The 23,835-nt window shown below is 40.6% G+C and overlaps 5 protein-coding genes across 7 annotated transcripts in view; 2 read left to right on the forward strand and 3 right to left on the reverse strand.

Annotated features, from left to right (window-relative positions):
- Positions 1 to 11: 11 nt before the first annotated feature.
- Positions 12 to 1,374, forward strand: LOC111646534 (SLC35A4 upstream open reading frame protein-like). Its single transcript, XM_023396051.2, has 3 exons — positions 12 to 82; positions 462 to 560; positions 998 to 1,374. The coding sequence occupies exons 1-3, from the start codon at positions 68 to 70 to the stop codon at positions 1,193 to 1,195; spliced, it is 312 nt and encodes a 103-aa protein (XP_023251819.1). The 5' UTR covers positions 12 to 67; the 3' UTR covers positions 1,196 to 1,374.
- Positions 1,375 to 1,703: 329 nt separating this feature from the next.
- LOC111646533 (putative UDP-sugar transporter protein SLC35A4) lies at positions 1,704 to 3,141 on the forward strand. The gene has a single exon (XM_023396050.2). It carries the CDS (start codon positions 1,770 to 1,772, stop codon positions 2,745 to 2,747), a length of 978 nt encoding a protein of 325 aa, XP_023251818.1. The 5' UTR covers positions 1,704 to 1,769; the 3' UTR covers positions 2,748 to 3,141.
- A 44-nt stretch (positions 3,142 to 3,185) lies between these two features.
- LOC147817357 (kinesin-like protein KIF1A) lies at positions 3,186 to 8,226 on the reverse strand. Of its 2 annotated transcripts, XM_087171064.1 has the most exons (17): positions 8,172 to 8,226; positions 7,794 to 7,855; positions 7,655 to 7,705; positions 7,414 to 7,542; positions 7,259 to 7,333; positions 7,090 to 7,172; positions 6,831 to 6,941; positions 6,452 to 6,580; positions 5,417 to 5,553; positions 5,124 to 5,335; positions 4,951 to 5,016; positions 4,748 to 4,862; positions 4,548 to 4,672; positions 4,250 to 4,369; positions 3,899 to 4,066; positions 3,427 to 3,577; positions 3,186 to 3,277 (listed from the first exon to the last, which is right to left on the reverse strand). In XM_087171064.1, exons 1-17 carry the CDS (start codon positions 8,224 to 8,226, stop codon positions 3,204 to 3,206), a joined length of 1,863 nt encoding a protein of 620 aa, XP_087027190.1. In that variant the 3' UTR covers positions 3,186 to 3,203. The 2 variants fall into 2 exon arrangements, with proteins under 2 accessions (XP_087027190.1, XP_087027191.1); XM_087171065.1 differs by lacking the exons at positions 5,417 to 5,553; positions 6,452 to 6,580; positions 6,831 to 6,941; ... (4 more) ...; positions 7,794 to 7,855; positions 8,172 to 8,226 and having other exon boundaries at positions 4,250 to 4,381; positions 4,936 to 5,016; positions 5,124 to 5,226.
- A 2,111-nt stretch (positions 8,227 to 10,337) lies between these two features.
- cd74a (CD74 molecule, major histocompatibility complex, class II invariant chain a) lies at positions 10,338 to 15,742 on the reverse strand. 2 transcript variants are annotated; one of them, XR_015436464.1, is made up of 10 exons: positions 15,537 to 15,742; positions 14,052 to 14,221; positions 13,550 to 13,641; positions 13,294 to 13,350; positions 13,112 to 13,198; positions 12,943 to 13,021; positions 11,536 to 11,742; positions 11,373 to 11,429; positions 10,624 to 11,246; positions 10,338 to 10,574 (listed from the first exon to the last, which is right to left on the reverse strand). XR_015436464.1 is itself a non-coding variant. In XM_023396221.2 (9 exons), exons 1-9 carry the CDS (start codon positions 15,623 to 15,625, stop codon positions 11,239 to 11,241), a joined length of 846 nt encoding a protein of 281 aa, XP_023251989.1. In that variant the 5' UTR covers positions 15,626 to 15,742; the 3' UTR covers positions 10,338 to 11,238. The 2 variants fall into 2 exon arrangements, 1 of the variants encoding a protein (XP_023251989.1); XM_023396221.2 differs by having other exon boundaries at positions 10,338 to 11,246.
- A 1,000-nt stretch (positions 15,743 to 16,742) lies between these two features.
- ndst1a (N-deacetylase/N-sulfotransferase (heparan glucosaminyl) 1a) overlaps positions 16,743 to 23,835 on the reverse strand; it is a 39,202-nt gene continuing 32,109 nt past the window's right edge. Inside the window, exons 7-15 of the mRNA XM_023396169.2 lie at positions 23,145 to 23,273; positions 22,216 to 22,398; positions 21,636 to 21,732; positions 21,165 to 21,288; positions 20,066 to 20,240; positions 19,785 to 19,955; positions 19,475 to 19,584; positions 18,983 to 19,085; positions 16,743 to 18,859 (exon numbers count right to left, since the gene is read on the reverse strand). Of these exons, the coding sequence (XP_023251937.1) occupies positions 18,740 to 18,859; positions 18,983 to 19,085; positions 19,475 to 19,584; positions 19,785 to 19,955; positions 20,066 to 20,240; positions 21,165 to 21,288; positions 21,636 to 21,732; positions 22,216 to 22,398; positions 23,145 to 23,273 (1,212 nt within the window). The 3' untranslated portion in view covers positions 16,743 to 18,739. The remainder of the gene's footprint in view (positions 18,860 to 18,982; positions 19,086 to 19,474; positions 19,585 to 19,784; positions 19,956 to 20,065; positions 20,241 to 21,164; positions 21,289 to 21,635; positions 21,733 to 22,215; positions 22,399 to 23,144; positions 23,274 to 23,835) is intronic.

Raw genomic sequence — 23,835 nt, forward strand, 5'->3', positions numbered from 1 at the left:
ATCGAGCTGAAACAAAACCAGCAGCTCAGGCTTACGAGCTGAACACTGATCGCTCCACTGAGCAAAAATGGCGGATGACAAGGTGAGTGAGTTAGTGTGCTCTGGCTTTAAATGCATTAATTTCACGTGTTTCGTCAGATGACAGCAATTACTAGTGGGGGACGAAAGAAACGGTTAATCTCAGCAGCAGTTGGCTCTATGCTCGGATTAAGTTACCAGGGCGAGTGTCGCGTCTTAATTAAACCGGTGGATCCTTGAGCTGGCTAAGTTTTGCTGCTGTTAGCTAACCAGCAAACTTCGACAAAATACTGTTCAGCTGTGTTGTTGGAGGAGGTCTTCACAGGATAATCTGTCGGTAACTTTAGGCGTTGTTGTACAGCAACTTTAGCTACCCTTCAGTAACATCAATGTTGTCACGCTGTTTGCTTGCACACATGTAATATCCTTGTTTTATTTATTAGGATCCACTGAAACAGTTGAAAGATCTGACGCAGCTCAAAAATCAGCTCGAGGAGATCCAGAGGCGAGTGGAGAACCAGGTTTCTGTAGGAATTCCGCAGGTAAATTGTTTTCACAGCCCCTGATACCTGGCCACATGAGCAGAATACGTTTTTGAAAATATTTTCTCCTCGTCTGTCAACTACATGCAGCAATATTTCACTGTGCCATTTTATATATTATCAGTTGTTATTAGTAGTAATTATTCTCATATATTTTATATTAGTGGAGGAATGCTGACCACTAATTCACAGTTATTATTAATGAAATGTGAAACTATTTCTCTTCACCTAAGGTGGTCTTCTAAAAATATGGTTCCATACCTCAGTATATCAACTTAAATTTGTCTGTCGATAATGATCATTTTGTGTTTGTTTTATTGTTGATGATTTATTCCCTACATGTCTATAAATGTGTTCAGTTTTTATACCCATCTTTTTGTCCTTCCCCTGTGCTGGGACAGTGCTAATGATCCTGCTGTTACATATTCCTCTTGCAGGGAGGCTCTGTATTAGGATCTCCATTTCTGAAGGGCTTTCTGGCCGGCTATGTGGTGGCCAAGCTTCGCTCCTCAGCCATCCTGGGAGTGCTGCTGGGAACAATTACTGGCATATACGCGGCACAGAACTATGATGTGCCCAACATTGAAAGGACAGTGAAAGATTATATGAGCAACTTGAAAAAAGGACCAAAGTAATTTGGGCTCACTGCTAGCCCTCACAGTCTTTTGCCAGTGGCATAACAGGCACATGAAGAAATACTGTTGTAGCTGCTGGCTTCTCAGTGGCTTGTGACAGATCAGCCTTCGAGATTACTTGATGTAACTGGAATTTCATTTTGGACTCAAAGTAAAAGACTGGATTTTTTTAATTAGCATTTTTGTTATCTGGTTCAGTTAAACACTGCTCTGCTCCTTTTCCACTTGTATCTGTTTGATGTTAACACAAGATGTAAGACTTTGTGCCCGTAAGGTTTTATCCTTCAAATTTCATAACTGTCTGAGCCTGTTACATTTTCAATCAGTCCTGTTTAAAAAAAGAAAAAAGGCAGTAATTTCTGCAAATGTTTCCTTCACCTTTTTATTGTTCAGCTCAAGTTACATTTACAGCGTTATACAAAGAATGGTATGTATAAGTATTTTATAATTGATATTTAAATGGTTGAGATTTATAGCTGTCCATTTTAAAAATGGCCCGAAGTGAGGAGTTTTGCACTAAAGCTACTAGTCAGATTTGTTAGAAATTAGAAGTGTTTATTTTGCATCACTGAGGATGATTGTGATCCAGAATGTGGGGACCAGTTCCCCAGCGAGGATTAGGAGACAGTGGGTGAAAAGGATTCAGTGGGGTGTCCTCTTGGGGCTGATGGTCCTCATCTATGGCTCTCATGCACCGCTCATCACCCTCACCAAAGTAGAAGGTCAAGTCCCTTTCAACCCCTCATCATGTGTCGTCATGATTGAGTTAGCTAAACTCCTCATCTCTCTGGTGACTCTTGTTCTAAGTGGGGCTTCACCCGCCTTACGTGCCCCACCACCTCTAGTCCTTGTGGCCCCCTATGCAGTCCCTGCCATACTCTATGCCCTCAACAACAACCTGGTAGTTCTCATGCAGGCCTACATGGACCCTAGCTCTTACCAAGTCCTCTCTAATCTTAAAATTGCCTCCACTGCCCTTCTGTACTCTGTCTGCCTGGGCAAGAGGCTGCGGCCTGCTCAGTGGTTAGCCCTGGGGTTCCTCATGGGTGCAGGGGTGTGTCACAGCTACAGCAGCCTGGATCTAGGGGACCCTGAGAGGGCTGACACTGAGAAAGCTCCCAGGCTTCATATCACAGCTTGGGGGCTTTTCCTTGTGCTGGTGTACTGCTGTGTTTCCGGGCTGGCAGCAGTTTACACAGAGAGGGTGCTGAAGAGCCAGAAGCTGCCCCTCAGCCTGCAGAATCTCTACCTCTATGTATTTGGTGTGGCCATCAATGGGCTGGCCTCCTTCTCCTCTGTAGCAAGTGAAAAGAGCTTTCTGGAGGGATACTCAGGGGCAGTTTGGCTCATTATAGCAGGGCAGGCAGCTAACGGACTCCTGATGTCTGTGGTGCTCAAGCATGGCAGTGGGATCACCAGACTGTTTGTCATTTCCTGCTCCATGCTGGTTAATGCTCTGTTGTCCTGGGCCACCTTAGGGCTTCAGCTTAGTCCTTTTTTCCTTGTACCTGTTTCTATGGTTGGACTGGCAGCTTACCTTTATTACATATAGAAGAGTGGAGGCCCATTCAACCCGAAAAGAACTCTCATTATAGTCTTCTTAAACTTCTTTTTCCTAGTTTTTGAGTTTTGAGTTTTTCCCTTAGTTTCTTTTCTGCCTTCTATCAACCTGCCTTCGGAGTCTTGGACTGACCTGGACTCCAGAATCCAACACACGGCAATTTGCGTCATAGTTTAGAGTTTAATTTATAATTATGTTACACTTTTGCAAATAAATACATATTGTAATGCAAGTAAAGACCATTATATCTTCAGTTAAACACTTCTGAAGAGTGCTGCTATTGTCCTGTTTTTTTCTGTTTTGTGTTACACTCTCTGCCAAGAACAATGTCAAAGCTAAAGTGTTATACACTGTGTTAATAATAATCAATAAATTGTCAAAAACGGTTTTGTTTCTCATGATGTACAGTAAGCATGCTGTTTCATAAAGATCTTTTAGTCATTATATTCATTGTTGTTGGGATACCAGTTCAGCCTTAGGGTCACCTCTCACAGCTAGAGCATCCTTTAACTCTCCAAGGGCTGTAGAAGAAAAAGAGGAACGATTTTTAAAATGCTGGAGAGAGAGGTACTTTCACCTCTGGCCATTTCTGTAATATTTTACTTCAGATTTTATGTTCTATTGGTAATATAACAGCCGCTCTGTTAGAGGTTAAGAGATGTACACTGACCTTTGCAGAGTTGTTTGTTGTCAGCTTGTAGCTGCTGGTTCTGGGCAGAGAGGTAGACGGCATCCTGCACTGCCTCCAGCAGCACACTCCTGTATCTGCTCTCTGACAACTTCCTCTGCTCCTCACTTACCCGACGAAACACTCCGAACACCTAGAGAATTCATTTTTGGGAAAGACTTTGAAGCAATTGCCCTAAAAACTTTTATTGAGCATGATTTTTAATTCTTCAACACCCATTGTTCAATGCTTTAGTTTATTGAAACATGCAAGAAGAAAGCTTATTGAAGATATTCCCCCAAAACCTATGTTGAAAACATCAATATATCATACTGGAGATATTTTCGTTTGAGTCTTAAATTTTAAAACAAATCTGAATTCTTTACTGACTTCGAAAAGTCATAAAACTAAAATAGGAGAAAAATCGACATATTACTTGAATCAATGTTCCCTCGCTGATTTAACCAACTCCCACCTGCAGGCTCTCCTCCCTCAGACATCGTAGCTCCGTTTGGTGTCTCTGATACTGATCCTGCAGGTGTCTCTCAGCTTGCAGGGCCTCAGTGCGCAAGGCCTCCATCTGTAGCACCAGGACCTGCCTCTCTCTGGTCAGCACCAGAAGCTCTCTCTCGGGGCCTTCTGTCTAGCAGAGGAATAGATGAAACCATAAAAAATGCAAAGAAATATCAGAATCAAGTTGCAAATGCAGTGGTTTCCTCTGCCCACCATAAATCCAGCCTTGCATTAATTTAAACTGACTCAGCACCCTTAGCTAAGATAAATCACAAACTGAATAATGTTAAACAAGTGTATCTCATTATCTCACCAGTCGCTGTTCCTGTGCCAAGTCTCTCTCAATCTTCTCCACCTCCTCTTGAATTAATCTCCCATGATCCTCCTTAAGTTGCCTCCTCCGCTCCTTTGCTTTATTGTATTCCAACTGAGACTGATCATTAAACTGGCAAAGTAAATGTCTTGGTGTGGGTTGCCCACTCTCACACACACAAATCTCATTTATATGCTTAATAGGGTATTCAAACAGCCTTCAAGACATGTTTTCCAGTCTGCTGTGTAAGTGTACAGTATTATGTTTAAAATGGCAGAAGTGATATGGAGTGTATTACTTGTTGACACAGGTTATATTTCTCCGTAGCAGCCATGTTCTTCAGTGTCTCCTCTCTGAGAGCCTCCTTCAGCTGCTGGATTCTTGCTACTCTCTCCTGGACTTTCTCCACATTCCCTCTACCTTCTGTGGATGAGAGAAACACGAACAAAATCATCGATGTGCCTCAGATGACACATTTTTCATATGACAGCACATTACCTCTGATGTGTTCTTCCATTTCTTGTTTCAGCTGGTCTTGTAAATGATTCATTGCGTCACTACTCTCTTGATGATCACTGCTGTGCCAAGTGCCGTTTGGGGTCCAACAACTCTGCTGAATCAGTGCAAAACATGACACTCATTCCATTAGACTGGGAAAACACATCATTTGTTTACATTTGCTAAACGTGTGGAAATGTAACCTGTGTTTTGCCCTTTATCTTCTTTGACGTTTCCCTCCTGCTCTCCCACGATTGATTTTTCACAATCTGTCGGAGGGATCGCAGACTGTGTTTCAGCCGTGAGCTCAGTTAGTCCCTACAGGTATTGATACTGAGGAAGCACCATTTAGTATCAGGCCCATTTAAACAGTTACCTGCAGGTTTTGAGTCAGCTCCGCCAGCCTGTAGGTGTTGTGAACTTCACTTTCCCCCTGTGACATCATTAGGGTTTGGAGGTCCATGATCTTATCGCGGATCTCTTGTTCGGTTGCCCTGGGACACCAGTGACCAACACTGGGTTTAGTTACAAAACCTCTCACTTTCTGGGCCAAAGCTAAGGCAGAAGGGGTCTCATCATTTAGAAGACCTGATGGGTGAGGAGGAGAATCGGTTTCACATCAGTTTAACACCGTTGAGTTGTTGTGGTTGGGGTCAGAGGACCACTTACCCTTAGGGTTAATACAGTAGATGAGGACCGTCCTACTGTTTCCTATCAAGGCGTCATGTAGGAGGAAAGGAAGGAGCTTGTCAGTTGTTGTGGTTCCATGTGGGATTTGATCCACAACCTTCACCAGTGGGCTGACTCTGGAGAATATTCAGCTGTTACCACTGAGTCTGACACATGTTATGGATAAAAAAAACAATGCTGCTACCAATATGTGCACCATGCCAAGGCAATGAAACTGCAACTTTAGAGCGCCACTGTCAACTACACAAACATATTTTTTCCCCAAAGGTTTAGTTGTAATTTTCTGTTTTCCACTGTGTAACTACAGGTGTTTCACCACCATTCATAATTAGCTTTGATATTTTCTGCCTCCTTTTCCTTTGTGTGTTGTGTTGCGGGAAAGTAATTCAAGGCTCTTTTTTAGTATGCATATTAGCTGTTTTGAGTATAACTCCTTTTGGCACTTTTCCAATTTGAATACACAATATATTCAAAAACTGCTTAGAATTAATATGCAGTATGGATTTGGTACACAGGGTGTATTGTGAGAACTGAGAATGATTTATTTTTTATTTTTCATACTAATGTTGCATGAAGCTGCTAGGCTCATTTAAGTGATTGTTATAGTACATTAATAATTAAATATTAATTAAATAAGGTCCTCGCATGGCAGAAGAACTTGCGATGACTTTGAGCTGTCACATGGGAAACAAGGTTGTCCTCATTGCTTATTTGACTTAAGGAACAGACCGTCTTCACAGGAGACATTTTGACTTGTCATAGCAGGAAAAGCACAGGTGTTACTAATAACATGACAGTGGTCTGGGGCAGTTATTAACACCTTATTAACCTCTAACAAGGTTCGTCTGATTACAAAGTGGTCCTCTTAAGTGATTGCTGTGCAAGACTGCAATGAGTGCTTAACACACTAAATGTTACAATGTTGCCAGTGCACAGGACAGAGCTAAATAAATGACCAATCCAGATATCAGGTATTGCAATAGACAGCTCACTGTATTTGAGTATACGACTGACCCTCTGAGGTCATTCCTGCTGGCTCCTCCTGCCAGGCTGAACAGCTGCAGTCTGCTGCGGCAGACCTCTGACTCCAACTCCTCTGGATCAAGTTTCCACTCAACAGCCACTGAGAACAGGAAACTACATCTGAAGGAAGCACACACCATGTAGAGACGATGAGATTTTCATTCATTCATACGTTTCACGAAAAGGGCGACGTGAATGTAACCATGTGCAACAACCTGATCAGAAAACACAGAGTTAAATCTGCTGCGTGACAATCCAGTCACTCAGGCGACAGTAAGACACTTGGCTCTATTGCGATCAACCATTGTAATTAACCCAATTCAAAGTAATTCAGTTAGTGGATTATATGGTCAGAGTTTATTTGACCTGCCTGCTGGAAATGGAGCCTGCGCTGGCATTCAGTCTCTCCCTGCATGTTTCATACACAGCATAGGCTTCCTCTTCTGAACACACACACACCTCACATAAACCTCCTACAAGACTGGGACAGAAAACATATGGCTCACATTTTATTCACTTGAATGTACACGTGGGGTGTAAGTGTTCCATTGATAATCCATCTCAATATGTATTTGTTGTTTATTGTATCTATCTTGATACTGTATATCAGTAGTCATCATTGGACTCACCTTCCAAGGACTGGGTGTGTGACAAGTTTTAGAGTCTGTCTGTTTGGGCTCAGGAAATCCACAGCACTGCCATCTGGATAAAACTGACATTGAGAAACATCAGAGGTCATTCTGCACCACACTGTGTCTCATATGATTTATGGTTATGATCTTTTACACAAGGACAAACCTGAAGGAACGACACAGAGATGAACAACTCCTTCCTCACTTGTGACAAAATGCGACTAAACAGATTTCCCAGGAGCTAAGACAGAGTCAAGGGTAAGGTTAATTTAATTTAATTAAAGCATCAAATCTGCCAATATTAAGTGTAGTGTGGTCTACCTGTTTGATGACACTGTGGTCGATCAGCGTGCAGATCTCCTCTGTGGAGGCTCCACATGTCAGCAGAGCTCCATTATAACCACAGGATATGGACTCAGTGAGAGGCTGCAGGAGCTCAGGGTGGAAACTCTGCAGATATATATTCAGACTTTGAGTTTGCAGACATCGCAATATTTGGTACCGATAAGGTGTAAAGAGAATTTGTGTAGCGGTTCAAATAAGGTCAGCTGCTCCTTTGTACCTGTATGTTGTCAACATTCACCGCTTGGTCAAAGGAGAAGGACTTGGTTTCCTGATTGGAAACCAGAGAGAGTGAGAGCTCGCAGAGAGCAAATGATCGAATGCTGATTGGTGACAGTGAGTAAATGTAAATGTTCTACCTTATACTTTCCTGATGTGTAGTTCACACCATGCCCATCTTCACTAATAACTGCACAGTCATCTGAGTGTAAAAAAAAGACATTTAACCTCCTAGGACCTGGCGTCCACATATGTGGACCTCACATTTTGGGTTCTCTAGCCCACAATACTAACTTTTTCTCAACGAGGGCCTGGTGACCACATATGAGGATATTATACTGCCACTCAGTAATCGAAATTTAAAACTAATGTCCTCATATGTGGACATCATTTTTCTCAGGTCCCAATCAGCCTATATAGCAAAGAATAGAGCTCGGGTCTTAGGAGGTTAAAGGCGAATCTCCAGCAACAGCAAATTTACAGATTTGATATTTTTGTCATTTATATCCTTGCTGTACCAGATATTGTAGTAAGCACGACTCCCACTCTTACTGCTTCAGCTCCCTCACACATCTGTATGAGGATCAAGTCAGAGAGATTACAAAAGACATAAAAAACACGATGCTCTCCATTCACTTAAATTACAGTATATTCAGTCATTACACATTGTGTCACACTATCACTGCTATAAAAGAAAAAAAGGTACTTACAGGCGCATTCATGGTCACAGTGGCGATCCACAGCTTATGTCTACCATAGCCACTGGGTCACCTGGATTTCATTACACATAGGTTGAATTATTAATGAGCCAGAATCCACTTTCGCTGGTCTGATCAGGGTACAGTTACCAAGATGGACAGAAAGGTCACATCTGGGGTTATTGTTGAGCAATAATGATTTTAAAATAATTTCCTTCAAATATCTTTATTGTGTCGTTTTGGGATGTGGAACATTAAGAGGTCAGGCTGATATAACTTCACTAACAAGTGTGACTTTCTCAGCTTTATGAGATCATTCAGCGTACATCATGTAGATATTCAAACATTTCATTTTGCAGTGTTAAACAATGAATTTATTACAGTGTTATTAGAAACATTTATCCTCTATTCGTCTTATTACCAACAAAGGTACCACTTCCTAGTGAGACAACCTTTAAAAGGGGGTTAGAAGTTTAATAACCCATTAATAAGACACATTTGAGTTGCTATAGGTTGTGAAAATCCCTTTGCCTGCTTAAAAAGGTCTTAATAGACTTTGGTCCATATCCTCTGCAGCCCTCTGTCAGCAGGTAAGTGGTCATACAATCCAATTAGTCAAAGGGATTTTTAACAACCTGGCACCCTAAAAGTTGTTCCTATAAACGTCTTATAAATGATCAATAACCTTTAGTGAATGATTTATTGACCATTAATCCAGCCATTACTTACCCCTCATAAACTCTTTATAAAGGATGCCTCGTTAGAAAGTGGTAGAAAAGCGAACATTAAGAAAAATAAATCATGAATGACGGTAAGCCAATACATGCATCAAACGACGGAGAGAAAAGCTCTGCTGTTGTGTTCCACTCTAGGCTCCACACACTCCTCTCCAAACACAGATTCATCATCTGAATCCCCTGCTGGGCCACAGGTGTGTCACACACACTCTCCAGGCCTGTCCTCCACAGACACAGTGTATGTGTGTATGTATGTGTTGTTCAGGGGGGTGAGAGGTCTCTTTTATGGCCTAGTCACATTGATAGAGGTTCCTCTATGCATGCAGAATATCAAGCTGCTCCACCGTGCTCAAGCTGGTTACTGTCAACCCTTACTTCCTGGAGTTGAGACAGGATAGCCACAGAGGGGAGAAGAACTCCAACCACTTCAGGGTCTGTGGTGGGTTATTGAGAGTTATATCTAACTATATATTATCCAACCAGCTTCAAGTCAAGCACGTATCCCTATAGATGACCATTTCTCACAAGAGGTGTTTATATCTGTGAATGGCTTCAGTTTTTATTCTCAACTGACTTCTGAATTTCTGTTTCTGTGCTGTTGGCACTTCCCTTCCTTTCCCTCTCACTTCTAAAAGAAGACAGAGATCTGTGTTCTGGGACATACTGTACATTTTCTCCACACAGGACTGAAAATCCCCTGAAATATTCCTACCAGTCTGATCTTCGTCTGTCATCACCCCTGGGGAGAGCAGGAGGAATCAACACTTCACCATCAATCTAAATGAAGCTGGCAGATATGCATCCCTCGAATCTGAGCAACTAACATGATGCTCCCACCAGCAGCTCTGAGGACTGTGAAATGGCCGCTGAGGGCTTCAGCTGGGACAGAAACCAACATGGTTTTCTGCTTGGCTTCTCAGATCCTGTTAATTTAATTTGATGATTATTTAATGACAAGCATGACCTCATTTTAAACTGCCAGCTTCTTGGCTTCACATCTTTTGTCTCTCTGTCTCTCCTCAATGATGATCTTAAAACATACACGGGGAAAGACAAAATTAATCAATGAAAAAGGAAACTTAAAACCAGAAACAGATGCCAGAAAGTCCACGACTGAGTGAGCAGCATCAATGCATCTAATCAGGTTAAATTTTATTCAGGCCTTGTTTAGTCCATAGCTTTGACAAACATTTCATCTCAAGACAACATGACTGCAGTTGAACATATATGTATAATAATGCAAACAGTGTTGTTAGGAAAACTTTATTTATCCTTCTTAACACAAATACCTTCATAGAAAACTTGCACATCCTTTAAAGGTTCAAATCACCCAAATTACTAAAGAAAAAAAGAAAAAAAAAAAAAGCTAAACTCACTTAACTCTCATGGAATGTAACCATGCAGATAGTTTTGGTTTTATTTGGCCAGGTTTTTATTTGTGGTGCTCACGCCACTGAGGAACATTTAGAAATTTAAACAGCAACACCTCTTTCAAGAAACAGTGTCCTCATTACCCCAAATAATTCACAGAACACACTGTGGACAGTTTTTATTGAAACTTCTTTTATTGGAAATGGTGCCCATGAAAACTGTCCGCTGTGAGGTCTGTGGATTATAAGAGTAACCGCAGACATTGTCTCTTGAGAGAGTCGTTGCTGCTTACAGTTTTTTAAGTCATTTTTCAATGTTCTATGCACCATAAACAAAACTAGAGGCCGAGATCTCACAGATAAGATTTTGAAACCTGGACAAGCAAAACCAGAAGTACCTCCATGCCAGTGGAGTGAATGAAGACATTTTTTTTTGTTGTAATTTGAGTGAACCAACCCTTTAAACACTCCGCAGAAACAAACACTCACATACTTTAAACTGTGGATATATGAATATCTTATTTCAATGAGAACACCCCAAAATTATTCTGTCACAAAGGACCAAAATTACAAAGACTAAAAGCAATACAGTGGAACAGGCCTCTATTAATTTGATTTTAAGCAGCCAGCAGAGCAGTTACAATCAACAGATTACATGTAAGGAAAAGTGATCAGGCTTCAAAACCATTACTGTACGTGGGGCCGTATCCAGCTTAAAATGTCTGCTTGAGATTGCGTGATGAAAAGAAACGCCTTGCTTCAGATTTTGCTTCATTTGTTTTAATTTTCTGGAAAAAAGAAAAACACAACATATGATTATGTGTAGCAACCAGCAAATGCTTGAGAATAAACATAGAACTTTATCAAATTACTCAGTGGTCTAGTATTTAAACAATAACTTTTGAGGGTCTCACCATCAACAGCGATGGTCTTCTGCATCAGCCTGGGTGCGAGCATCATGCGGCGAGGAGCTGAACAGAAGAAAAAAAGGGCAAAAGTTACTTTCATTGTTTAAGAAAGCCTCACATGAAAAGCAACAGATGCAGTGTTGAATCCAAAGGCCTTTAATCTACCTACCTCTACCTCCCTGACAGTCGGGGCGCCCGCGCATGGTGGTGCCCTCAATGACAGTGCCGGACTGGTCCACACACCAGCAGAAGCCGGTGGGGTACCAGCACTGCATGGGCAGGTAGTTGCCCTGCTTGTCACACTGGGGCTTGTAGGAACCGATCTTGCCGGGTCCGGCTGCTGCCTCCGTCTGGCATTTGGTCTTGATCACAGTGACTGGGAAAGAAAAGAGAAGAGAACATTGGGACATTAATGACCTGTTTGGTGTTAATTACTGGTGATGGCACAGTAACAATACGTATTTAGCAATGGAGGAAAAGATGGAGTTAAAGCAATAGTTTGAATGTTTCCAGTCTTTATCCTAAGCTAAGATAACCAGCTGCTGGCTATAGCCTTATATTTAGTCACTGATGCAATTCACATCAGAAACGTCATTCTCGTCTGACAACTCATGCAAACAGGTAGGATACAGATATACAGATAGAATTACAGACGTCACACTCACTTCGATACTGTCCTGCATTGCGTTAGTGTTTTCAATCAAATCACAACTTTCTTCAAATATGTATGACAGACTAAGGATAGTCACACACCGTCAGTGGTATTAAGTAAAATCACCCTTCAGTTGAAAACAAATGTAATCACATGCGCTCAGAACAGGATCAACAAAGAGAAACACATGTCCTCAATCTTGTATCACAGGTGAATGTCACGGCACCACAATAATTACACACAAATATGAATGGAAGCAGTTGTATGGTGCAGCCTTAGGTGACATGTTCTGCTGTGGCATCTGTAATACGGACTTTTACTGTGCTGTAATTGGTTCTATGTTCGTTTGATTGCATATTTTTCTTTGTCTATTTTCCAATGCATAGTTCCATGTTTATCTTTTTGCTTCCCTCAGCTACAGCAATTATACTGTGTGAATTTACAAATAAATCATTCATAATTGATTGTTTTTCACTCTACATTACAAATATCAAAACATTTGGCGTCTAAGTCTTAAAGCACTGGTGAAAGGGTTTTATTCATTGGTGACAATGTTGACGTAATCGACTGACTTTGCATGTTTCAACACGTGAACAAGGTTTTAGTTGTTTTAATGGCTTTTGCACAGGCCAGTTAGTGTCATGAGGATTGTCTGTTTTGAGAACTGCATTAAGAGTTGTGAGAATGATGTTTCTCATAACTGAACTGCATCAACGCAATCGAGAAAAAAAATGTGAACAAGCCACTGGTATCTCTCTTGTAAACTCCCAATATTAAACTAATATTGTCACAGTAATGTAGTACAACCATGGTCGGTCCTTAATCCCCCCTTCTGCTGGCTACTAGAAATGTAACATCTACTGTCACAGAGTCACAAGTCTGGATACGAACACGTGAATGTAAAGGGAAGAAAGTGGCAGAAACCTGGCTCAGATGTGGGGGCTGCAGGCTTCTGCTGGGCCATCTGGAAGATGAGCCAGTTACGCATCCAGGACTCCAGGCTCTGCGGAGTGCAAAATGACAAGATAATTTAATTTTATTTATTCCTATATCAGTTTTATTGGTTTGCATTTGAGTGAGTGTGAGGCTTCACCTTCCACTCCTCGCTGTCATTCATCCGCTGCTTCAGGCTCTGCATGTTGACCTGGAAGGTCTCGTTGAACTGGGGCAGCTGGGAATCCTGCTCAAAGCAAGACCAGAGCTTAGCGACAACAGTGCATCAATACACAACATCAGCAATGTGAGGACACACGATAAACTGAGCGCAAAACATACCAGCAAGAGATCCTTCAGCTGCTGCTCCACACTGACAATAGCAGTGTCCTGCAGTTTCTGATGGGAGAGAACAGAGAAGTCAAATAATTCTGTGTTTATTTACATTTATATTGACATTTATGGTACAACTTTCATGTTAAAGCATTCATTATGCACCATCCAGGACCAAATTTGGTTAGGGTTGGTGTTTAACAAGTCCGAGGCAACCTAGGTACAGTTACATGGAAAATCTTCCAGTTGGCAGGTGAAAACTCACCGTCAAGGGTGTCTTCGAGTCCTCATCCACAGTGTAATCCATCAGCAGAGGCAGGCTGTTCATGGGCATTGACATCCTAGCGGGAGCCACAGCTGAAAACAAAACAAAGAAAAAAATAATTAATAGTTTGATTAAAAAAAAAAGGGGGAGAATGAGAATTTTTCTTTGTTTAAACTTAGCATGAACAGATTCAGCTATGCTAGATAATATACAGTATAATGGGAACTTCATATAACACATTGAAATCTTATAACAGTAAGATTTACATAAAGACGTCACACAGCTGACCTCTTCCCGTCTGAATCACCAGTGAAACTTTCCTGTTCATTGTCTGGCTTTCAGATCAAGTTCTGTAAAACAAAGTCTCACTTCCTTGTCCATCTCTTCATCCCAACAGCCTCCTCCCCCTCCTCTGGTCTGATCATGACTATTGCTAACAATGACACCTCTCTACTGGACTACTGCTATGTCTGACCGTTAGGACTTTAATGCCCTCTTTTACCCTTGGATGAGCGGGTCAGCTGTTTGCCAATTCTCTCCGAATTCTTCTGCAGAGTGTGAATCTGCTGCTTCTGGTTGAACACCATGTAGGCGGTGAAGACCTGGCTGGCCAGCAGCAAGCATGCTAGGGTTGTCAGGCCTGCCACCTTCAAAGCACGGCTGTTGGAGCTCCTGAGGGAGTAATAGAGAATAAAATGTCACTTCAAGAGGATGACGCAGTAGGGGAGATTTGATAACAAGTGTGGGGGAGGGAAACAACATCACACAACAAAACCGAGAGACTAAAAGTGGGATTTAAACTTTTACAAAACATTTCATGTTATTAATGACAGTTGGGGGTGGGGGTTTCCAAAAGTGCTGTGTGTGGAATTTTCAAAGGCTGGGTGATTTTTTTTAATACTGATGTGAGAAAGTCCAACACACACAAAGAGGCCCATTTATGCAAACATAAAAACAAAGAAGTTGTTATAATATTTCATAAAATAATAAAAGGTCCGAGACAGGAATGCAGTATTTCTTTTTTTTTTCTACTCATAATCAGCCAATAGAATGTGAGCATCACTAGTTACTAGGCAGATGTCTTCTGCTGGCGTTATAGGGAAGTACATATACAGGTAAGATTTAGAGCTTCTTAATACGTGTAAACAGATGTAAATTGATTTTTCTCCCATAAAAACATTCAAGGCCACAACAACTGTCATTCGCTTATTTCATAAACAATTTCGCTTCATTGAAAAGCGAAACTTCAACCCAGAAATCCATGTATTTCTATGTTCTACGTGTAAACAATGTGCTATTTATTATGAAGTGAGTGAGTTAGTTCTATTTATTCCAAGAGAGAATGATTAAAATCAGAGATCAACTTCTATAAGAATGATATAGTCATTATTGGAAGGGAAACAAGTTTTATTTACCATCAAAACTTACTCTTAACAAATACATGTAGAGACATTGTTAAGTTGTAACACTTATATATTAATATTTCTAATGTCAAATAATCAACATTGATATGAAAGAATTATGAGTTTTATGAAAGAATTATGAGTTTTTTGCTGTGGTTAATTATAGGATGACATCATTAGTTACTAGGCAGACACTTTCTCCTGGTGCAAAGGGAAGTGGACACTCTATTGCAGGTTAATGAAGATGGTTTACGTTTGTACTAAAAGTAAAAATGTTTGAAACATATAAATAGTTGCAACAGAATAACACAAATACTTCTACTTCAGAACTTGTCTGTCAAAGAGAAACTGAAAATGAAAAAAAAATGGTATGCAATTTAGGATTAAAAGAACATATAAGCACAATGTTAATCATTCATTGAAAAAAGTTTTATTCTAACTAGAGGTGCAAAAATTGTAATTGTGATCTTTTTTCATTCCTTAATCAGCTATTCAAAGAAAATGATTTAAAACACTTTATTAGCAAATATATTTGGGAGCTACTAGTGGGCAAATAGCTGTTGTTTATGATAAGTTCCTCTTACCCTCCAGGTCCTGCAGGGGCAATCAGGACCTCTTCACTGCCTGCCAGATTCCCTCTGGCCAGGGGAGCATCTTCTGGATTGTGGGCCATCTGTAACTCTCGGCTTCTTCAAAGCAACAAACTGGACAAAGCTGGACAGGTCAAACAGATAAATTGCCTTGAAAATGAGGAAGGAGCATCAGACAGGTTCCTGAGAAAGGTGAAGGGATGTGGAAAGTCCCTCTCTTTAAAGCCCTGTGGGTTGGCTTGGTGGAGCTCTGAGCGGGCGTGAATTCTGATTGGTCAGATTATAACACCATCACTTGTTGACAGAGGCAGACAATAATGAAAGGAGCAGGAGTTCATCTACAGTCTGTATTTTCAGCTTAATATTTTATCTATCGTCTGTACTAATTCTAAGATGATATTGTCTGTCCAATGAACTTGTAAATGTAGGTTTAAAACTCCTATATATTTAATTATTTTGTATTGAAAAAAATTTACTTTATAACTTAGATGTATTGTACTGGTAAATACTTATTATAGTAAACTTTATATGTATGTTACTTTTCTTCTTTGTGGCAGTTAGTGCCAAAAGTGTTTTACAGGGAAAAGAAATAAGCAAACAAAAGTACTACTACCTCTAATAATAACAATAAGTTATAGATAATGTAATATTTATTAATATTACTGAAATTCAGTTCTGAAATATTTGTTAGTAGTAACCATTAGAACATGTGAGTTGCAGTAAGTGCCTTAACTTCTATTTTCTAATATTTCTAAATACAGCAATTCCATCTTTATATGGCCAGTTTACTTCCTAGAACGACAGAGGATTTAATTCCTTATTTTCTCAACAAGGAACTAAACTGAACAAACATGAGCCACATGTTACATCTACTCTGAGTTGTGTTAAACATCAGAAGGATAAATTTAATAAAAAAATATCGTAAGTTGATGTTGTTGTTGAACAGGCCGATGCTTGATGTGATTTTGAGAGATTCAGAACGTTTTCTTCTCGAAAGTACCTCCCCATGAAGTGAAACCAAAACACAAAGCAGTCAAGCAAGTAACAAGAAACTGACGGATTTCTAGAAATCTCTGCACCAAATCAGCCACCGTTATCGTGCTGGCTCTGAATTCAGAGTGGCCATCAGTTCAATATCATTCAATAGAGGCCAGTTTGCTCAAATGTGACTGTGAAAAGAGGGAGAAAAGATCCAACTACTGAAAAATACAGTGGTGTTTTATTTGCAAATTAAAAAGCACCGACAATATTAGTTACACTGTAAAAATTATTGACAACAATTACAAATCTTTATCATACAGTCCAGGAGATTAGTACCATCGTTGCTGTTATGTGTTATCACTTAATACTTTATATGGAGAGACTCAGTACCTCTGTACAATAGTTGGCAGTGAGAGGACATGAGAGGAAACAATCTTAGCGACACATCTCCGCACGATGAAATTATCCAAACTCCCCTCAGTACAGCACTGACATTTCACACTATAGGAATGGGCTGATGGAGAGTGTAAACCCAAACACATTCAATAATTTAGGTCTACTGAGGGTTGCTTATTATGTACATTACAAAGTCAGGAAATAAAGGACCAACATGTGCATTGTTATCACATCAGAACATTGTACAAAACTATTGCAATAAGAGCAGCTTTTTGTTATCTATGCTTGACATCTAGTTGCAGTGGTAACACCTTGACCGACAACCGAACGTCTGTATGGGCATACTGTTGGTTTGCCTGGCAACTTTACACGTTTTTCCCAGAGACAGCCCCCCACCCCCCCCAAAACCCCCGAACTTAAACAACTCATCTACTGAATGAAATGAAACAAAATATGAGACAAAATATACAGTTTTGACAAAAACCCAATGCTGAAAACAGATTTTGAAATGAACAATCTTGTTCTGTACACCATTTGAATCTCTCGAACCAGAGTGCTTCATTAAACATACAGTAGCTAGCTTATGATCTTCTTCACAGATTGTAGTAGGGAGCCGTTTTGTTAGTGTGCTTTCCAGTAACCTGTATGCTCAGAATCGATGTTCACTTGAGTGCCTTAAATATTGTGCTTTCAACATCTATCCTACGGCTCCTGCTTTAGTCAGTTCATTGGTCGTGGAACTGCCTGAAGAGGAGGCTGAGCCGAACAGTTGAACTAACTGAACTGTACATCTGGCCTATATGAGACAACTGAGCTAAGGTGTTTTAGTTTTGGTACATTCTACAATAATGCATTGCCATCAGCATTATAGAAATGTTAAAACAAAATCCAAGTAAAAGGAAAAAAAAACATAAAACTTCTAAAAAAAAACAAAAAAACAAAAAAACAAAACAGAAAAAAAAACAAAAACAAAAAAACCCTCAAAAGTCCATGTGGTAACAGTTTAATGAGATTCTGTCCTGGCACTTGTAAATGTGATAACTAGATTCTACCAAGGCCTATCGAGTAAGGCTACAACATGCAGCCTGAGTCAAGATGCCAGATGTCCCATTCTCCTCTCATAAAAACATATATATATATATATATATATATATATATGTGTGTATATCAAAGGCATTTGCAACCAATGTCTCTCTAATCAATCAGGCTGTCATCCATTCCGTCAATGTTATGTTGCCTGTTTCAATGTGCTCCAAACACAACTACTCATAGCTGGAGACACAGGTGATTTTGTGTTTGTCCTTTTTCACCCGTTTTCCAGAGCTGAAAGTGTGACGACTGCTCAAGCTTCAGAGTTTTTTTGTTTTGTTTTTTTTTTTTCATTTCTTTGATTTTCAGAATGAAGTTCATGCGAAGAAGAGGAGGTCTGATTACGAAGAGCAGGGGTGTGATTATCAAACACTGAGGGTCCCTCCTGTGCATCACTGAGCCTTCCTTCCTCCTCCTCTTCCTTCTTCAGGGCACAGTGGTGGCCATCATCAAAGCATTGGCATTTCAAACCTCAGGTAGAGAGGGGCGAGCTCTCAGCTGCTGGAAGCAACTACGCTCTCTTCTTGCCCACCACCCACTGTCGCCCTGTTCATTTGGGAATATCACAGTAGAGTGTTGAGTTCTAGTTAGGCATCCCATCCTCATATCTCGGTATGTTTCTTTCAAAACTATTTGGGACCTTCAACATTTCGGGCCACTTGTCCGGTGTCCCCCAGCAGGGTCAAGCAGTGGTTCAGTGTATAGAGCTGTGTTCTCCTGCTGTGGTGCTGCTACCTGGTGTGGACCAGCTCCTCTCTGAGCCAACTGGGCAGCGGCTGACCCATCCTGTAGAGCAGCTTCGACAGCTCGATGTTGTGATCCCTATAGTATTCCCTGAGGAACCCCTGGGACTGAAAGAGAGAAAGAGGTAAGATGAAATCAGAAAAAATATATATAATCAAAAGAAAAGCAAAGAAACAACATACAATTAAAATATCAAAAGATAGTAACATTTATCTTGCAATGGATCATACCTCAGCGTCCATGTCAGGGTACCTGCGCCCTTTACTCTTTCCCAAACACTTTGTCTTCCCACCCTCCAGCAGCTGACACCAGAAACCTTTCTTAGGATCGAACCTGTACATAAACAAGAATAAATTATATATATGGTGATGAATTACCACCCTCCTGCAGTTCGTTCACAAGACAATTTAAGAGAGAGACTTGCAGCAAATTACTTATTCAAAGAACAAAAACAGGAGCAACAAATAATTTATGCCAGGTAAATAGGGTAAAGCTGTAGATGTCTGCCTTGTCTGATCTGCTGCACACATGAAACTCAACTTGCTTGGAACAGGTTTCGTTGTATAGCCATGTAAAAAAAAGTGTCAAGCATCTACCAGCTCCAAACAACAGCTAACAAAACCTGTGATGTCTATAAATAAATCTGTACATTCATTTGTAAATGTGGCAGCTGAAGAAGTGATACATACTGCGAATGATTTAAAGTGTAGGAGGACACTCACGCTAGGATCTTGTGGTAGTTGATGATATTGGCGAGGCTTAAAAACTTCTGGATTTTATCCATGACTGAGGCGGGCTCAGTCTTCAGCATCTGTCCATCTAAGACTAACAACTGCGTGAGACACAAACAGTAGCACATATCAGAACAGGAACAAGTTGTGTATGTAAAACCTGTGAAACAACTTCAATCTATTATCACAATAACTATACAAACTGAAAAAATATTCCTGGTTCAAAATGACAAAATTTCTATTTAGTACTACAACTCCTGTGCCCCAAACTTTGCTATGTCCGTAAAAACACACACTGTACCTGGCTGGAGTGGTAGTAGTTGAGCCAGCGCTCCAGGTGAATGGCGTACCAGCCTGGCACCAGACAGCGATTCTGGAGGACCCGTAGTTTGACTGGAGCGTCGTGGCCTGCGGTGATGACGTCATGGAAGGAGTACTTCAACGCTACTGGATCATCGTGGGCTCTTTGGTGCTGTGGGCAGACAGAGATGTGAGGAGACAAAATCAATTCTTACTTATATGAATCGACTTTTATTTAAAAAGGTGCAAGACTAACAGGGGAGTTAACACAAGGCACTTTACCTGGTACCAAGAGTAAGCTCTGTCTGCTGGGTTGATGAGGATGGTGATGATCTTGGCTTTGGGCAGGAGAGCTGCAGCCCTCTGAGCAGCCACCTCAGAGTCAAAGTAGTTGGCACTCTTCTCAAAGTAGTAGTCTGAACTAGTGTTGGAGGGCAGAGGGAAGTACTCCATATACCTAACACACACAGCAAACACAAACATACAAAAGTGTTACAAGCAGCCACAGTTGATCCGGTCCAATTTGCTCTCTGCAGATAAGGATAATTTCTCTGTTCTCTGTGTGGGTGATCAGCCATGTGCAACAGCTTGGCACCACACATATAAAATACATCTAGCAACACCGTACTATGTTAATATTTGGGCAGCCCACTCACAGAACTGTCCCGCCTGCCAAGTAATTTTTAGTGTTGGACTCTCTTCAGGTGCTGTGATGCGCAAAGTTTGTCACTGATGCAGGTTTCAAATCAATTAAACCTACAGGAAAGTCAAAACAGTGGATTTCTAACTAAAGAGGTGTTTATCTGAAGAGGTGTTGCTGGTCTCACTCTCAGGACTGTCAGTAATAAGCGGATGAGTTGTGGTGTGGGGTTGATTCTTTATGTCAATTTCTTTAAAACAGAAACATGCCAACTGTCAGATTAGCTATTATGTTTTTCACAGTTATTTCATGTTTTTGTAAATTTACATGCCTTGAATACATCACCTGAATTCCCATATGTAGATATGGAAAAAAAACATGATTCTAGATCTAGAGGTTTCCTACACTGAAGTTATACTACTGACAATTATTCATTGCACTCAAACAAAGCATCTGTTCTAACACACTAATTACATGCAAAACATTACTAGTGATCAGAGGAAGCCAAACTTTTCAGCCGCAATGCCATCTGGTTATATACTTAAACGAAAGACATTAATGGCAAAAAAGTTAATGAAGAGAGTGACTGAACTCTCCAAATTAAATGAACGTTTAAACCGCGGGAAATGATACGAGCATTATTTGATGTAATGGTAACATTTCCCATTATAACTACACTTGGTAAGTGTAGCTGATTGCTTACTGCTGCCCCAGCACTGAAGTGGCTGGGAGGTTTCTTACCAGTCGATGCCTCTGTGGTAGTTGTGTCCATTGAAGAACTGGATCTCTTCAAAGGTCTCCTTGCTGGGGTAGTTACTGGTCAGGTCAGGGTGCATGCCGAGAAACAGGTACAGCGCTGTTGTCCCTGAGAGGGCAAAGAAAGAACGAGTGGTGTAGAAAAGAAGGAGAAGATAAAAGACAGAGAAGAGCAGGTTTAAGGGAGTGCATATTCTATCATCAGTACAGTGAAGATTATCACACGGTGAAAAAAGGCAACGACAATAATACATAGAAAACAAATCATTACTCTCGCTCTACACTCAACAATCAGTCTACCACTACTACTACTACTACTTTCAAAGAAATAATCACAACCTCATTCAAACCACTGAGAGCAAGATTTCGAGATTTCTGTCCTGAAGTGAATAAGACTTATTTTAATTTCCATCTCCATCTCCGTCCTGTAGGGGGCGTTGAAGTACTGTGTCTCACCTGTCTTTTGAGGCCCGATGACAAGCAGTTTGGGGAAGCGGTCACATGTTTTCTCTTTGGACCAGATGTCCTTGTGCCTTTTGTCCTCACATGGATCCTGTAGCGACAGAAAGATAAACAATCCTTTGTTTTTAAGTGCGGTTCAATCAAAAGTCGAAACAAATATGTAAATTAAAGAATACAAGAGAAAAGCCGGGTTGACCTTTGTTTACTTGGACATTGTCCAGGCACAACAACAAAAGGAGATATCTTAAATCCTTAGGATGGGTAACAAGGTCCAGCAACAAAACAATGTATTGTTCAGTACCACACACTGTGTCTATATAAGGTATGTATGCAAAGGATTCAAGCTATTGCTGTATAATGAAATATTTTAAAGGGATACCACTTGGCATGTTACAACAAGGTGTTCTTTTACAGTACCACTGTCAGCTATGTTGTGTTGTTATTGCAGTATTCCATTACTGCTGTCAAAAAATGACTACCAAATGCAAACTTTGGCTTTTGTGCCAAACAAATAAAAAAGGAAACGTGATAAATATATAAATAAATGAGATCATCACCAGCCTCCTCTTCTCACCTGCCAGAGGGGATCCCGCTCAGAAGGGAACAGGCTGAAGTACTTCTGAGCCAGCTGAATAGGCGGCAGAGTCTGCATCTTCAAGTTGGTCCAAGTCTGGACAAACATCACCAGGCTTTTAAAGGTGTACAGGCCGAGGCGATCGTTCCCATAGTTGGACAGGTGGGTCATGAAGATACTAATCTGTGGGTGGAGGGAACAAGCAGCGAAAGTATGGTCTACATTAGGGATGAGCGATACACACTGTGTGCACTATTGTATATACGTGCCATGATATGAACTTTTCTAGACCTGAAACAATTAGCTGATTAGCTGATTAGCAGATCAACGGAAAATGCTGAACGTCTGATGATCAAATGCTAACAAAATGCTAACTGTTGGTCAGATAGAACGAGTCACTGGAAGATGTTCGCAGAGAGCTCCGGGAATTATAATGAATATTTTTTGCTCTATTCTGACATTTCATAAACTAAACAAACAATGAATTCATCAAGCAAGAAAATAATCATCATAAAATTTGACTTGAACCTTTGTATGGCTATACAGTATAATGAATGATGAGTAATGAGCCACTTAAAACACGTGCGTGTTAAAAAGGAAGTCAGACATAGAAGAACACAGTTACCTGCAGGGTGACATTTGTTGCACAAATGGAAATAATAAAACCTTTTCTAACCTCTTTTTTTATCATCTGACAACAAAACATGTTGACAAATAAGAGGAATTTTTCCAGAATGCATTTTCGGCTCCAATAAAAGAAGCTTTCAAAATAGTGTAAAAAGAGATAGTACAATGCAGACATCACAGCATGAGTCACTGACGAGCCATTGTCCCGTCCCTCATTTAAATTTCAATTTACACCACCAGTTAAATGGGTTTCCAAGTGTGCAAGACAAAAGCTGCGCCGCGTGTTTGTGTATTTGACTCACAGGGTTCAGCAGAACAGTGAGGAAGAGTTCTCCTCCATTGATGAGTTTGTCCAGTTCATTCGGACTGCCAGGGTAGTCTTTATAGAAGATGGTGTGTGTGAAAAGGCCGCATGTCTGCCTAGGCAGCACCTGTGATATAAACAAGCACAAATTCACCAAACCAAAATTGCAAAAAAAAAAAAAAAAAGAAAAAAAATCAAAGAATTGTATTCTCAAATAAACACACAGACACCATCAGCCCTCTGCTGAGAGTGGAGCGGAGCTGTCAGTGCTCCAGGCAGTTACTCCACACATTGTTTGCTTTCAATAACATTCATATTATGCAGCTCATCTAGCCAAAGCAAACCTCTTATTCACTCTGAGTCTATATGGAAATTCATGGAAATGCGTTTACAGTTTGGAGTGTCTGAGGAACTGAATATCAATCATCAGTAAGCAGTGGAAACTGTCCATTCAGACTGCACTGCACAATCTCAAGGACAGGAATAGAGCGCTGAAACCACACAGGGCCCACTGAATGCCAACACTACAAAGGAACTGGACTGAGGCTGCACTCTTTCCTATCAGTGCTGAAGGTCAACCTGGGAAAGAAATAGATAAGATTTTTTCTCTCTTTTGAACCTCATGAATGTAATCTATTCAACTTTAATTTTGTTCTGCGTTATTCAGCACCAGCTAGCACTCTGAAGCC

Source organism: Seriola lalandi, unplaced genomic scaffold (genome assembly GCF_002814215.2).
Source record: "Seriola lalandi dorsalis isolate HSWRI2012SDOR001 ecotype SW California unplaced genomic scaffold, Sedor1 jcf7180002054973, whole genome shotgun sequence".
Classification (NCBI taxonomy): Eukaryota; Metazoa; Chordata; class Actinopteri; order Carangiformes; family Carangidae; genus Seriola; species Seriola lalandi.

Excerpts from the sequence above, each read along its gene's own strand:
- LOC111646533 (XM_023396050.2), top strand. The coding sequence starts at position 1,770 with ATGATTGTGATCCAGAATGTGGGGACCAGTTCCCCAGCGAGGATTAGG.
- LOC147817357 (XM_087171064.1), bottom strand. The coding sequence starts at position 8,226 with ATGTGTGAGGGAGCTGAAGCAGTAAGAGTGGGAGTCGTGCTTACTACA. Across the intron at positions 5,336-5,416 it reads CTACTGTATTAACCCTAAGG|GTCTTCTAAATGATGAGACC; the intron begins GTAAGTGGTCCT and ends CTCACCCATCAG. Across the intron at positions 4,370-4,547 it reads AATATAACCTGTGTCAACAA|TCTCAGTTGGAATACAATAA; the intron begins GTAATACACTCC and ends TTTAATGATCAG.
- cd74a (XM_023396221.2), bottom strand. The coding sequence starts at position 15,625 with ATGGCCCACAATCCAGAAGATGCTCCCCTGGCCAGAGGGAATCTGGCA. Across the intron at positions 13,199-13,293 it reads AGCTGAAGGATCTCTTGCTG|GATTCCCAGCTGCCCCAGTT; the intron begins GTATGTTTTGCG and ends TGCTTTGAGCAG. Across the intron at positions 11,743-12,942 it reads AGCCCCCACATCTGAGCCAG|TCACTGTGATCAAGACCAAA; the intron begins GTTTCTGCCACT and ends TTTCTTTCCCAG.
- LOC111646534 (XM_023396051.2), top strand. Across the intron at positions 561-997 it reads TTTCTGTAGGAATTCCGCAG|GGAGGCTCTGTATTAGGATC; the intron begins GTAAATTGTTTT and ends TTCCTCTTGCAG.